The 13960-nt window shown below is 56.4% G+C and overlaps 3 protein-coding genes across 14 annotated transcripts; all 3 read right to left on the reverse strand.

The window, feature by feature from the left end:
- Positions 1 to 633: 633 nt before the first annotated feature.
- Positions 634 to 2260, reverse strand: LOC121362937 (schlafen family member 12-like). The gene is given in 5 exon segments (XM_041484885.1): positions 634 to 999; positions 1002 to 1058; positions 1061 to 1572; positions 1575 to 1762; positions 2244 to 2260. Coding segments are annotated over 5 exon segments (1140 nt in total).
- A 670-nt stretch (positions 2261 to 2930) lies between these two features.
- Positions 2931 to 7636, reverse strand: BCL7B (BAF chromatin remodeling complex subunit BCL7B). Of its 11 annotated transcripts, none has more exons than XM_041484883.1 (6): positions 7442 to 7633; positions 6536 to 6611; positions 5686 to 5782; positions 4641 to 4811; positions 4356 to 4435; positions 2931 to 3963 (listed from the first exon to the last, which is right to left on the reverse strand). In XM_041484883.1, the coding sequence occupies exons 1-6, from the start codon at positions 7531 to 7533 to the stop codon at positions 3871 to 3873; spliced, it is 609 nt and encodes a 202-aa protein (XP_041340817.1). In that variant the 5' UTR covers positions 7534 to 7633; the 3' UTR covers positions 2931 to 3870. The 11 variants fall into 11 exon arrangements, with proteins under 11 accessions (XP_041340817.1, XP_041340816.1, XP_041340818.1 ...); XM_041484882.1 differs by having other exon boundaries at positions 4641 to 4826; XM_041484884.1 differs by lacking the exon at positions 7442 to 7633 and adding an exon at positions 6927 to 7085.
- A 470-nt stretch (positions 7637 to 8106) lies between these two features.
- TBL2 (transducin beta like 2) lies at positions 8107 to 13857 on the reverse strand. 2 transcript variants are annotated; one of them, XM_041484872.1, is made up of 7 exons: positions 13614 to 13857; positions 13403 to 13527; positions 12952 to 13136; positions 12176 to 12327; positions 10952 to 11078; positions 10166 to 10318; positions 8107 to 8675 (listed from the first exon to the last, which is right to left on the reverse strand). In XM_041484872.1, the coding sequence occupies exons 1-7, from the start codon at positions 13741 to 13743 to the stop codon at positions 8219 to 8221; spliced, it is 1329 nt and encodes a 442-aa protein (XP_041340806.1). In that variant the 5' UTR covers positions 13744 to 13857; the 3' UTR covers positions 8107 to 8218. The 2 variants fall into 2 exon arrangements, with proteins under 2 accessions (XP_041340806.1, XP_041340807.1); XM_041484873.1 differs by lacking the exons at positions 13403 to 13527; positions 13614 to 13857 and having other exon boundaries at positions 12176 to 12380; positions 12952 to 13078.
- Positions 13858 to 13960: the final 103 nt, after the last annotated feature.

The following is a 13960-nucleotide window of genomic DNA, read 5'->3' on the forward strand; positions in this document are numbered from 1 at the left end:
GAGCAGTTCAGAGGCAGCCCCCAGGAGCCCAAAGCCAGCCAGAGCCATAACTCCTGGCAGCTTTCATCTTGTAACAATCCTCCAACGTTCACAATTTTAGGAGGCAGAATCCCACTTTTAGCCCTAGGAGTCTGACTGTGAATGTTAGCTCCTTTCCATAGGAAGGAAAGCCTCACAACCCACTGTCTCAGAGGCAGTGGAGATACAGCCTCAGGAGTCCAAGGCCAGCCAGAGCCTGGCAGATTTCATCTGGAAGGAATCCTCTGATATTCACAAATTTAGGAGGCAGAATCCCATTTTTGGATTACAGTGCCTGACCATGAACTGATGGCCCTTTTCCATATGAAGGGAAGCCTGGCAACCCACTGTCTTGTGGGCAGTTGTGTTCCGACCAAAACCACCCCATGATTCTATGACTGGTACTGCTTGAAGAAGTCCCGCTGAATGAGTTCAGGGATAGGGATGCCACTGCAGGCCAGTAACTGCACCATCATCCCAGTGCCTGTGGCTGGGCATGGGTCAAATGTCCCTTTCTAGGTTTGGTGAGAACACCCTGAAAACAAGTTGATCTTTCCTCCTGAACATTTGCAGCAGAACACGGAAATGAAGCTGACACTAACATAAAGGCAGGTTTTATTTATCTGGGTCTGCAGCTGTCATGAACTCCATCCATTTCCTGATGCTCAGTCTTTTGGTCAGTGCCCAGTCCCCCACACTCTCCTCCCTGACAATGCCCAGCACCATCCAGGATTGAGGGTCATCATCGAACACAGGGCAGCAGGACGGCTCAATGTGCATGGCACAGGCATAGCCCTGTGAGCAGCCTGCTTGGTCATAAACACGCAAGATGTGCATTTGGATCTGCACACCAGCCCCAGAGCCACAGAAGTGATGGGCTCGCATTGAGCCAATGGCATCAGCTACTGTTTCTTCTAAGGCTACTTTCTCTACGTTACTGTCGGTCCCGGTGACTTTACCATTGTCATCCACACCAAAAAAAATAAATATCCACCCTCAGTGTTTGCAAAGGCAGAGATGTATTTAGGAAGGGTTTTTTTCTGATATATTACAAGCTACTCTTTGTACTGCATTCCTTAAATTCAATATGTGTTGCCTCTGTGAAACCCAGGACCTCCCCAACCAGCACTTCATCTTTCTTTATAAATCTCGCCACCGCATTTTGGATGTTGTGCTCTTGGATGTTCAGAGGAGTCTCTTTTGCTCCCCCATCAAAACTCAGCTGAGCTGTCTTGGGGGTCAGTTCATTCTCATTGTGGCACTTAGCACAGTTTTTCTTCCTCAGGAATTCAGGAGCTTCTCTGGAAGTCACAGGATAAACCAATATGCTGGCCCTATAAAACAAACCAGCAGTTAAGCTGCAGAGGTGCAACTTTGTGGCTGCACCCCCCATCTCTGGGCCTCCACAGCTCCATGTTTTAACAAAAAGCAGCAGGTTACTCCCCTGCTGCATCCATGCAAAGTATTCAGAGGCCTTGCTTCTGCTAGTGCAATCTCTGAGGCTCGTCTCTATGTCTCCACAAATGCCATGCTCCCAGAAGAAGTAATTCTTTCCTCACTCTCCATTCTTAATATTCCTCCTCCTGAATTCAGCAATGCACACATTGCTATGGAAAATACTTTTTCTGTTTTCTGATTGCTAGACTTCTTCTTTCTGGAACTCTTTCCTAAAAGTGTTTTCCCAATAACTACCAACACATCAGGATAGTTTGTGTTCAAATCAATCAGCAGCTGCCTCTCCTGGCTGGGCATCCTGATCCTGAAATGATATATTATTAAAAACACTTCATGATTATCACAGAATTTTTAGGGTTAGGAAAGCTCTGAGGCTATGGAGTCCAACTGGTCCCATAGCACTGCCAAGGCCACCACTAACCCATGTCCCTCCCCACGTGCCACATCTACACATCTGTTAAATCCCTCCACAGATGGTGATTCCACCACTGGCCTGAGCAGCCTGTGCCAGAGCTGGAGAACCCTTTCACTGAAGAAACTTTTCCCGGATGTTCAACCTAAATCTCTCCTGAGAAAACTCGAGACTGTTTCCCCTCATGCCACTCCTTGTTCTGTGGGAGCAGAGCCCAACCCTCACCTTGCTTGCACCCTCCTCTCAGGGAGTTGTGCAGAGCAAGCAGGTCCCCCTTGAGCCTCCTTTTATCCAGAGTACCCCCAGGCTCCTCAGCTGCTCCTTATCAAATGTGCTCCAGACCATTCCCCAGCTCCACTACCCTTCACTGGACATGCAAAGAAGGGCATACACACGGTATCGGGACCAAGAAAACTTGGGGAAAAGGAAACATTGGAAAATGAAAGTGAAAATTAAAACAATTTATTGCAAGGGCAGTCAGGTCTGAGCGGGCTTGGTGCGGAGGCCGCGGGTTAATGATGGGAATTGCTTGGGCGCTCTAGCACAGCCCTGAAGTCACGTCCGAAGCACATCCCCGCCTCCCTCAGCCGCGGCCGATTTTTCCCGGCCCCCGCGGTCCCTGAGGGCGAAAAGCCCCGCCCCGTGGGCAGAGTCCCTTGGGTGGGCGGGGGCGCCTGCGGAGCGGGCAGAGCCCTGGGCCGGGGCCGTGGTCGGAGCCGCTGCGTAGGGCGGGGGGCCGCCCCAGGCTCCTCTTCCCTCCCACCCGCCTCGAGCCGGTCCCGCCGGGCGCTGCTGCCGCCTCGTCTCGGGCTCGGGGCCGTCCCCCGCCCGCTCTAGACAGCGCCGGCGACCGGCAGGGAGGAAAGTGTGGAGAACGGGCACCGGGCGCGGACCGAACTTCCGGGGAATCGGGCTCCGGGCGGGCTCCGTGGGCGCCGTAGGCGGCGAGTGCGGGCACATGGCCCCGTTTAGCGGAAACTTCCCTTCCCTTCTCTTCTCTTCCCGCACGGCCCCTCCCCACCCGGCCGACATCGTGCTCTGCATCTGTATTTCAAACAATTTAATTTTAAAAATATTCTATTCAGTGCTAAAATAACTTTCCACTTCCACGCGCGGCCGCGCCTCCAGCTTCACCAGGCTCGATCACGGACTCGGCGGGACATGCAGTGGCAGCGGGAGGAGAGTGGGGCTGGGGGGGCAGCGGGTATTGGGGAGCGGCAGAGCCCCAGGGTGGGAGCACTTCCCGGAGGCTCCAGCACCCTGCTGATTCCTCTCCCACCTCGGGGACAGCGGGTACCTAGGCCGGGGCAAGGCCCTCCAGCACAGGGCAGCGGCTCCCCCTGCTCTGCCGGCTCCCGGGGGACTGCAAATTCCATTCGGCTGGAGTTGTGCCTCGAGGCAGAGCTGAGGCCGGTCAGTACCTGCCCTCCGGGGGAAGGGGAAAGCGCTCCCCTCTCTCCCAGCATGAATGGCTTAAACTAGCAGCTTATTGCACAGCGTCCCAGTGGGTCCCTGCCGGCCGCCCCCTCACTGCCCCCCACACCCACCACCACCTGCTCCCACAACCGAGTGAATACATCACCCGGAGCAGGTGGAAGGTGGCTCTCCTGTTCCCAGCACCCAGGGGAAGGGCAGGCAGGGGAGCCACAAGCTGGCAAACAGAATTTGCCAGTGTTCTGGGGACCATGGAGAGCAGGGAGACGCATAGAGAACCCCCCCACACATGCAGCCCACCCAGCAGAGACCCCCAGCTCTAGGGCAGGGAGCAGGGAGAGAGGGAGCCAATAAATAGAGGCAAAATTGCAGGTACTGGCAGCAGCCCCATCCATCGGGAAGGGCAGGGCAGGGCAGGGTAGGGCAGGGCGCACTTGATGCGAGTGGTGGGAGCCCCGACGCTGGGGAAGGGGCAGGCTGGAGGGAAACGCTGGTCCTGGAGAGGTCAGGCAGCTCTGCAAGGGGCTGGCGAAGGTGCCGGGCCAGGCAGGTTAGCTCTCCGAGGCTGTGTGGCACACAGAGTTCTGGTCAGCACAAAATCTCTTCAGAGGTGGCGCACCAGAGTCCTCCTCCTCTTCAGTTACCTGCAAGAGCCAGATGTCACAGGCAGTGACACCGAGTTACGCACACCTAGACAAGGCTGTGTCACACCATGGGGACAGCCCAGGCTGTCACCTATGCACAGACCCCAGGGCACCAGGAATGGGAACCCACTCCAGCCCTGGAGTGTGCCAGAATTGTCATTTTCGCACACCCCCATATCCTTCCCTCACACTTCAACACTTGATCTGAACCAGGGGATAAAGACCAAAGCTCACGAAACCAGGAGGTTCTGGGAGCTCCCAGGGGGCACTTCAGGACTGCAGAGCAAGTCCATCCAGTAAGATGCTTCTGCGACAAGAAGCAGCAACAATGGTCAAAGGGCCAATCTGGGTCCATGCACATTTAGAGATGGTTTCAATCCCCCTTCCCTTACCTGAGTCTCAAGGGGGACTGGCTCTTCCTTTGTGAGAGTGGGAGGCTCATCTGCCACTTCTGAGGAAGGCAGGGAGGGCTCTGGGGAGAACAGGTAGGTCAACAAAAATGCAGACCCAGCACCCAGGTCAGTGCTGACCCAGGACAGAACACCTAGCTAAAGAAGTCCCCGATGCCCTGTCAGCTTCTAGCAGTGCCAAGGCCACCCACCAGACCACCAACAGCCCTGGAGGGGCCTTCCCTCTGCCCACCCATCTGCCTCCTCCCTTCTCAGCCCAGCACCCACCTTCCAGGGTCTCCTGCCCCAGGGTAGGAGGCTGCGAGTCGTCTGTGCGGAAGTCAGATGTGTGGGCAGGACTCATGGACTCACTCTGCTGAGGACTGGGGCTGGAGTTGGGGCTGCTGTCCACCTTGAGCTGGTATACATCAGACAGGGAGCTCTGGTTGCTGTTCTCATCTGCAGAAACAGCACCTGGTAAAAAAGAGCACCTTAATGCAGGGGTACAAGCAGCCCAGGGTGGCACTGCAAGCTGGGGTCTTGCTGAGAAGGCAGAGCATGGTCAGAGCTAAACAGGGGATACACTGTTCCACATCAGCCTAAGTGCTGTCAGGCACTTGGGAGGGCCCTGGGCATCCAAGGGCAGGAATCTCCTGCTGTGTACCATGGTTTTGTTCCTCCTCTGTGAAGCAACACAAGGATTAATGCTCAGCACCTGTCTCCCAGTGAGGAAAGCAGGACTGGCACACACCTTGACAAACTGCAGACCTGCAACATAACCCCACCACATCTCCTGGGACTGCCAGCAAATTCCTGATTTTCCTTAGCCACACCCAGAGGGGGGCTGGGCAGATGTGCACACTACTTCAGCAGTGAGTCTGGCACTGCTGGAGCCTCTCCTGGCTGCGCCACAGTGCCTAGATCAAGAGCAAGGCCAGGGACAGCCTTTGCCCCTTCACCCTAAGGTCCATGGAAGTAACTGTTGGAAAATCAAGCTTGGCTGCACGTGGCTCTCGGCCTCTCCCCAGCAGAGCATGGAAAGGGGGGATCAGGAAACCCCAGTCCTCCAGCTGGCTGTGAAGCTTCCCACTGAAGATACCAGAAACAGCCCATTAAGACTCTAAGAGCAAAAATGAACAGTTTGGACAGGGACAATCCAGAAGTGGATCAGCCCAACTCCACAGCTCAACTTCATAGCTCTCATTCCACACCAGTGTTCAGGGGCAAGCAGTGCTCTTCCCCATACCAGCAGCACACAGAACCAGCAATGTCCCAGCTGCTGTACAGCCTTGGAGTCTTTCTCCACGTTGAAGGGACCTCAGCCCAGGCCCACCTTGGAACTCCAGAAGGAGGGAGGAGTTGGCAGAGGTGTCAGCTGGGAAGCCATTGGGTTCTCGGGTCGTGCTGCTACTAGATTTGGATTTCTCTTTCTTGAGGAGAGAAAGAAAATTACAAACACAATGTCAGAGAAACACATGCTGCTTCAGAAGAACCTTTCCCCTTTCTGTCTCCAGAAGCCCAGAGAGATGTGCTCAAGCTAGCCTTTTCCCTTGGCTTTGGGGGCACATTACTAAGTGGGAGGCCAAACTCCATCTATGAAGGGACTGGGAATCAGGAGAGAGAGGAGGAGCTGACGCCCATCTAGGAATGACACCAAGTAAAGCAAATCCTTGGAGGAGTCAAGCAGAGAGTCTTGAGAGAAGCAGGAGGGGGCTCAAGGGAGCTCAGGGGGCTCGATAATTCAGGGGAGGCTCAGGTTAGCTGAAGGGGCTCTTTGGGGCTGGGGGGTGCCCAAGAAGGCTTGACAGGGGCTCATGGAGCTTCAGAAGGGACTTGGTGGGGTTTGGGAGTCAGCTTGGGGAGGGATCAGGGGCTTGGGGGCGCTGGGGGGATCTCGATAGGGCAGGAGGAGCTCGGTGGGGCCTCAAAGGTGTTCAGCAGGGCTGGGAGGGCTCAGCGGGGGCTCGAGTGCTGGCTTTGCGAGGACTCAGGGGTCGACTTGGAGGGAACTCAGGGGGGTTTGGTGGCGTTCGGCGGAACTGGGGGGCTCGGAGGTGGCTCGGGGGGCGTCGGTGGTCGGTAGGGCTGGGGGAGGCTCAGAGCTCAACTTAAGGGGGGTTGTTAAGGGAGCTAGGCTGGCTGTAGGCGGTGGCTCCCGGCTCGTCTCCACGCGCGGTGCCCACCTCCTTACTGTCCGCCACTGGCACCCACTTGAATATCCGCAGGGACGTGTCGCCCACCGTCACCCACTTCTTCTCCCTGCGGGACACAACCGTGACGGGCCGGACCGGGCCTGGGGCACCATGGCAGCAAACCCCTCCATCCCGCCACGCTCCGCTTGGCCCAGAGGAGCGTCAGCTCAGCACCGCGCAGCACTCCCCCCGCCCCCCGCACTGTGATTGGCTGGACCAACCGCCCATCACAGGCGCTTCCCACACCGCCCCGCTCCCATTGGTCGCCGCCCCCCCGCCCGCACCCGCTGGTTGGGCGCGCACTCCCGAGTCGCATCCCGCGGAACGGTGATTGGCTGCGCGCGGGCGGCGGGGCCCTCCCCCCCCGCGGGCCCGCCCTCACCATCTGCGGACGCGCTCGATGGCTGCCATCACCTTCTTGATGTCATCCTGGGCGCGGCTGCGGGTCTCGGCCCGCACCGAGCGCCCCGACATGGCGCGCGCAGCCCCGCAGCACCGGCCCCGCCGCACCCGCCGGCGCACCCGGCCCCGCGCACGCGCCCTGCGTGGCCCGCCCGCGCGCTGCGCTTCCTGCGTCACCACGCCCGACACGCCCCGGCTGCTGCGCCTGCGCAGACTTACACGACCCACAGCGGGCGCGGAAACGACGCGCGGACGCGGCGATGGTGCACCGCCATCTTCCTTTGGGTCAGGTCCCGCTGCACACCACCGTGAGATCACCCTGAGATCCCGGGCCGGGGGAATGCTGCACCGTTACAGCACTGCCCCGTTCCATGCAGCAGAATCCCCACTGTTTAGCATCAACATTGAACTTTGGCAGCTCTCTTGGGAAAAAAAAAAAACCGACCAACCAACCAAAAAAACCTACCCCACCCCCCCCCGCGGGCCCGCCCTCACCATCTGCGGACGCGCTCGATGGCTGCCATCACCTTCTTGATGTCATCCTTGGCGCGGCTGCGGGTCTCGGCCCGCACCGAGCGCCCCGACATGGCGCGCGCAGCCCCGCAGCACCGGCCCCGCCGCACCCGCCGGCGCACCCGGCCCCGCGCACGCGCCCTGCGTGGCCCGCCCGCGCGCTGCGCTTCCTGCGTCACCACGCCCGACACGCCCCGGCTGCTGCGCCTGCGCAGACTTACACGACCCACAGCGGGCGCGGAAACGACGCGCGGACGCGGCGATGGTGCACCGCCATCTTCCTTTGGGTCAGGTCCCGCTGCACACCACCGTGAGATCACCCTGAGATCCCGGGCCGGGGGAATGCTGCACCGTTACAGCACTGCCCCGTTCCATGCAGCAGAATCCCCACTGTTTAGCATCAACATTGAACTTTGGCAGCTCTCTTGGGAAAAAAAAAAAACCGACCAACCAACCAAAAAAACCTACCCCAAATCCACACAACTCCCATTTCTAAGCTCAGGAGAACTCGTAGGCATTGCCTTAGCAATCAGTTTCATAGGATACTGATGATCTAAGCCCGGGGGGAAAACAACCCAAGACTGTGACACTGGGAGATGCCACCGTCCCCAGCCCTGTCCCCACCCATCACAGAGCACACAAGGAAGGACCCAGGCACTCTTTTATTACTATTGTTCACAGTTATTAAAAAAAAAAAAAAAGAAAACCATCCCCAAGGCAGAGCACAGTTGCCTCCTGCTGTACAGGTGTACAGGTAGCTTAGTGCTTCTTGCCATAGATGGCAGCCAACGCTTTGCGAGCACTGGAGATCTGCTGCTCCAGCCTCTCCTGCGTGGCTTTGTTCCCAGTTTTTTTCAGCATGGCTTCCATCTCCTCCACCACAGCACGGTGCCCAGCAGTGTTGTGGAAGACACGGATAACACAGTCCCCACAGGACACGACATAGCGGCCGGTGGTGTCAAACGCAAGGTCTGTGATACAGTGGCTGTGCACGCCAAGAAAACGCTCCTCCTCCTCGCCGCGCCGTGTGTTGTACACCACAATGTCTGTGCTGCCCGCCACAGCGACCGTGCGGCTGTCAGGGGACAGGGCAATGCGGCATGGTTCCAGCACTGCACACTGCCCTGTCAGAAGCAGGTATGGGTCCTGCTGCTTCTTGTACTCCACATCTGTGTCCCAGAACTTCCATGTGCCGTCCTTTGACACAGTTGCCATCCTGCAGCCAAGAGAGCATAGTGAAAAAGGGTGCCACCTCTTACCCTGCCCTGCCCATGAACCAGGAATCTCTGTGGAAAGAGATTTCTTGGGAAGGGTGAGTCTACATACAGATACAGCCTGTGTTCTCTTTCCAAAGCAAAAAAGCCTACCACCAGACCAGGCTGCTCCAAGCTCCTTCCAACACAGCCTTGAACACTTCAAGGGGTGGGGCAGCCACATCTTCTCTGCGCAGCTTGTGCCAGGGCCTCACCACCCTCACAATCAAGTCTTTATTCCTAATATCCCACATAACCTGCTCTCTATCAGTCTGAAACCCTTCCCCTTTATCTTGTCACTCCAGGCCCCTGTAAATAATCTCTCTCCCATCTTTCTTGTCAGTTCTTTCAGCTCCTAGAAAGCCACAATTACATAAACTGAAGCCTTCTATTTTCCAGGCTGAGCAATTCCAATTCTCTCAGCCTTTCCTCATACCAGAGCTGCTCCATCCCTCATGCTGGTGTCTCCTCTAGACTCACTCCAGCAGCTCCAAGTCCTTCCTGTGCTGGGGAGCTGGAGGCAGCTCTGCCAGTGGGGTCTCACCTGAGGGGGGAAGAGGGGCAGAATTCCACTCTCCCTTGTTACCCACACACTGTGGGATCAACGCAGGGGAATTTCTGGGCTGGGACATGTCCACCTCTCACTCACCAGCACCCCCAGGCTGCTCTCAGTCTGTTCATCCCCAGCTTGGATTGATACCAGGGGTTGCCTTGATCTGTTGGCGTGGCCAGTTGGGAGTCTGATGGCTTGACCTGGACGCTACAACCTTCCCAGAGAGAGGTCCCTCTGACCTCTCTCTGGGAAAGAGAAAACTTTCTAGGGGTCTCAGGCAGTCCTTCAGCAAGGGGCAGACAGCTCAGCAAGGGGCAGACAGCTCAGCTCTGAGCAGCTATTTCAGCTCTCAGTGATTTCAGCTCTGCCTTGCGAGGTGTACCCTGGCCAGCACAGGGACAAAGAGACAGGAGTGCTGTGTAGTTATTCCAGCACCCTGCAAAGGAGGCCAGGGACAACACCTCCCCCCCCTGAACAGGGCAGAAGCAGGGGTTTTTATGGGGAAAAGTGGGGGTGGTACAAAGGGGAAAAACCAATCGGTCCAAACAAATCTACATGGGGTTCCAAAGCATGCTGGGAACTCACCATGACCAAGGAGGATTTCTCAATCCAGGAGGGTTTGAGAAGATCTTGTCACAGCCCATTCAAGGGATACCTTTCCAAGGGAGAGGTTTGGCATGCCTATCTGTCTCCACACTGATCCAGGTGCAGCATCAGCACCTGGTCTCGTTAAACCACATGAGATTCCTATGAGCAGGGAATACACAGGTGGCACGAGCCAGATTTGGCTCCCCAGAGCAGTGTTTTACCCCCTGCAGCTCAGTGGTGCAGCTGGTGAACCCTGGAAGAGATGAGCTCACATGCTATTAGGGTAACTCAGAGCAGGTAACACACACATACCTCCTTGAGTCGTTGGAGAAGGAAAATGATTGCACACCAGCAGTGTGGCCTTTCAACTCAAAAGCTCTGGTCACCTCCCTGAAGTCTCCATTCTTGCTAAAATACACCTCCCACACCTTCACATCGGGGGTAAAGCCACAGGATGCCACAAACCTGTGTGAAGGAATAAGCAGAGACACAGGTTGCCTCTTGCAGAGAGCCTGAGCAAGGCAGGGCCACAGCTCTGCAAACCCGTCCTGACTCCTGCACTCAAGTCTGGTCAGCTGAATTTCCACTTTTCCCTGAAACCTGGCTGGTAAAGGGAACACTAACGAAGGGCACCAGAACAACTCAGGAATGAGAAACTCTCCAGTCAAAGCAGAAGAGCTAAATACTTTTGATCCCCAACCTCCTCGCACCAGGAGCAAGGCAAATCAACCTACAGCAGCAAGTGATTTTCCCGAAAAACAGATCTCCCATAAATAAAACCTTTATTTTTATAATTGACCTTTAAGAAGTCACAGACAAGTTCAAAGTGCTGTTTTCTTTGCATAGGCCATTTGCTCTATCCCACCCCGGCTACCTGAGGCCAAAGCTGTTCTCAGGTTACCAGAACAGCAGTGCTGAGGCGGATAGCAACACAAGAGTGCCTGACCCCACATCAGCTCCATTTCTGGGGAGGCCAAAATACCTTTTTCAACTGTGGAACGCTCAGAAAATTGCATTACAATAACAACTAACTGCCAGTGGTCTGAACTGATGCTACCCTGTGCAAAGGAGCAGCCAGGAATCCTGCCTGTCACTCACCTCCCACAGGGTGACACTGTGGCATAGGCATTGTTCATTTGGTTGGTGTTAATGCTGGCCAGGACTTCGCCCTTTGGGCTCCAGATCAGGATGGTGGTGTCACTAGAAGCTGTCATGATAAACTTCCCTGGGGGAAAAAAGGCAGAGATCAGGAGAGCCCCCAGATATAACATTACCACCAACTCAATGAAGCCCCAGGATAACCTCTACCTGCAGCTGGAGAAAACCAGCAGCAGCACCAAAATCCAAGGAGTTTCAGTCTCCTAGAACAGAGTAAAGAGCAATATCAGAAGACTCAGCTCCTGGTTATGCCTCAGTACTCCCCTGGCTCCTGAGCAGGCAGCAGGCACTGAGCCCATGTGTGCCCTGTACTCGGGACCCTGAGCCCCACAAGCAGAGCTGGGAGCCCCACGTGCAGGCCCACTGGGCTGTGCCACAAACAGGAACAAACACTACACCTGACGTGCATGCCCAAAATCAGCTTAAGGATAAGCACCTTTCAAGTTGTGGATTGCAGGCAGGCAACTGAATCCCAGTCACAACACCATGATCCATGATTGCTGGTTGTGCCCATGCTGGACTTCTGCTTGTTCCCACTTCCCCTTTGCCACCTCAGCCCAGGCAGGGAGTTGCCTGTTTACCTTCCAGCTACTTGTTGCAGGTTTAAGTTTTCGTTTTCACGGCTCCAGTCTCAGTTAACATTTTCCCTGCTCTCCTATTACAGAGGTGAACTCACATCCACCTGCTTCCAACTGCCACTGGCACATACCTGACACATTAATCCATCAAGCCCTCATTACTACTGTAATTTCCACCCACCCACCTCCACCTCTGCTCTAGATGATCCCAGAAGTTCAAGACAGACCATATTAACTCACTAGAGAGATTTCTGACTGATCAAAGAGAGACCGGCAGCCCAGAGAACAGCGATCCTCTCAATATTGAGACCAGACCTCTTTGCAACAGCATCCCTGAAAATGTAAATTAAGAAACTGTGCATATCGGGGAGCTGGTTACAGGGATATTACTGGTGTGAAAACAACACCTTTTGATTCAGTCGGTAGCAAATTGAGTAAAAAAAAAAAAAAAAACTAATAGACTACAGAGTTCAGTACTGGTGCTGCACACAGCCCTGAGAATGCCAAAAACTCCAACACTTTGAATCCAGCAGCTTCACAAGGAAATCAAAGCTGATCTGGAGAGGTGAGAAGCTTGTTTCCATACCTGTCTCTGCAATCCCTATGTTAATGACAGGAGCCTTGTGCTTCTTTGGGAAGTCCCCAGAAGTCGCGGTGAAGGTGAAGCTACCATCATCCTTCTTGGCCATCTTGTAGACACGAATAGTCTCAGCACTGGCCAGCCAGACAATGAAAGCCCTGTGGAGGAACAGGCTCTGAGCCCCAGCTCAGCCCAGGTCACTCAGGGACACCTGGGAAGAGGGATATGCTGCCAGGTAAAAGTATTTACAAGGGCGCCAAGTTCTCTCCCTGTGTTGGCTCAACTGCAACACTGAATGAAAAAGAATGAAATTTATTATCCACACCAGGAAACAAGATCCCTTCCTCTCTTTCTAAAAGAGACCACTTCAAAAAGCCAAAACACATTATTCCACCAAATTTCCCACCCAGCAAGAGCTCCCCTGACCACTGGAGAGACTCAGCAGCACATTCCACCTGCAGAGTCAGCTGGCAGTGACCTCAACAGGTACCTTCCATGGGAGCAGCAACCTGGGCACAGGGATATTTGCCCTGAAAACCACATTAACCCACAAGGAGCTGGACTAGATGATCTCCAGAGGTCCCCTCCAATTCAAACTACCGTGATTCTGTGATTAAGTTCCAGCTGCTCTCAGGAAAGGCCATGGATCAGTGATATCACGATGACCCAGTGAGAGATGCTGCCTCCACCCATCCCAGAGCAACACCACTGATCCCACCACAGCCTGGCCATGAGACTGGCTCTGCAGGACATCCCAGTGCCAGTACAAGGTCTGGCCATACCGTGAGTCGGAGGTGAGGCGGACAAGCTCGGCATGGTCCAGCCCCATGTTGGCACGCAGGCAGCGGTGCTCCCGTCCTGCCAGGTCCCGGGTGCTCCACAGCCGCACTGTGCGGTCCTCAGAGCATGATGCCAGGTACTTGCCGTTGCTGCTGAAGTCCAGGCAGGTGACTGGGCTGCTGTGGCCCTGCAGAGAGAGAGTGGTCACGGAGGACGCGGGGGGGTGGGGAGGAGAAGTAGGACACCAGCACCGGGGTGGGGGGGTGGAAGAGGGACACCGGCACAGGCAGGACACCAGCATCGACAGGGACACCTGCACCGACCCCGGCAGGACAACGACAGCGGGGGGGGACGGGGTACCGGCTGGACACCAATATCGAGGAGGGACACCGATACCGAGGAGCACACTGGCATCAGCACCGGGAAGGCACCGGCCCCGTGCACACGCGGTACCTTGAGGGCAGCCACCAGCAGCCGGTGTGCGAAGCTGTGCTGGTGCGGCTTCTCCCTGCGAGCTCTCGCCGCCGGCTTCGCCTTCCGCGGCTCCTTCGGCCGGGCGTGCCCGTTCGCCCTGGGTCCTGCGGGAGCAGAGGGGTCGGTGAGTACGGTTCAGCTACACTCCGCTCCGCGCTGCCCGGTGCCCCACTGTCCGCACGGTACTCACCGTCCTGCGGGGTGGTGGGGATCTCCCGCGGAGCAGAGAGGTGCAGCGCGACCGCCAGCAGCAGGACAAGGATGAGGACGATGAGGGCGCCCGGCAGCACCGACCCACCCAGCGCTGCTGCCGCCTCCATATTCCTGCCGCCGCGTCAGCGGCCGGTCCCAGGAGGGGGGGAATTTCCGTGTGCGCATACGCGACCCCGGTAATACGCGCAGGGCGGCCCCTGGCGGTGGCAGTGCACCGCCCGCCCCGGCCGTCCCCCATTCAGCAACGGACGCCGCTGACGCGCTCCTAGCCCCTGCTCTCAGCCCCTGCCTCCCACAAGCCCCTTAAACCCCCCCAGATCCTCT

This window comes from Pyrgilauda ruficollis, unplaced genomic scaffold (genome assembly GCF_017590135.1).
Source record: "Pyrgilauda ruficollis isolate IOZ18807 unplaced genomic scaffold, ASM1759013v1 scaffold69, whole genome shotgun sequence".
NCBI classification, from domain to species: Eukaryota; Metazoa; Chordata; class Aves; order Passeriformes; family Passeridae; genus Pyrgilauda; species Pyrgilauda ruficollis.

What these genes read in the sequence shown, in the direction of transcription:
- BCL7B (XM_041484875.1), bottom strand. Translation starts at nt 7,533, where the DNA reads ATGTCGGGGCGCTCGGTGCGGGCCGAGACCCGCAGCCGCGCCAAGGAT. An exon ending in ATCGAGCGCGTCCGCAGATG is followed by an intron (nt 6,612 to 7,441) that starts GTGAGGGCGGGC and finishes TGTGTCCCGCAG; the next exon opens with GGAGAAGAAGTGGGTGACGG. An exon ending in GCTGGTTCTGTGTGCTGCTG is followed by an intron (nt 4,827 to 5,598) that starts GTATGGGGAAGA and finishes CTTTTTTACCAG; the next exon opens with GTGCTGTTTCTGCAGATGAG.
- TBL2 (XM_041484872.1), bottom strand. Translation starts at nt 13,743, where the DNA reads ATGGAGGCGGCAGCAGCGCTGGGTGGGTCGGTGCTGCCGGGCGCCCTC. An exon ending in CCCCACCACCCCGCAGGACG is followed by an intron (nt 13,528 to 13,613) that starts GTGAGTACCGTG and finishes CTGCTCCCGCAG; the next exon opens with GACCCAGGGCGAACGGGCAC. An exon ending in TGCTGGTGGCTGCCCTCAAG is followed by an intron (nt 13,137 to 13,402) that starts GTACCGCGTGTG and finishes CTCTCTCTGCAG; the next exon opens with GGCCACAGCAGCCCAGTCAC.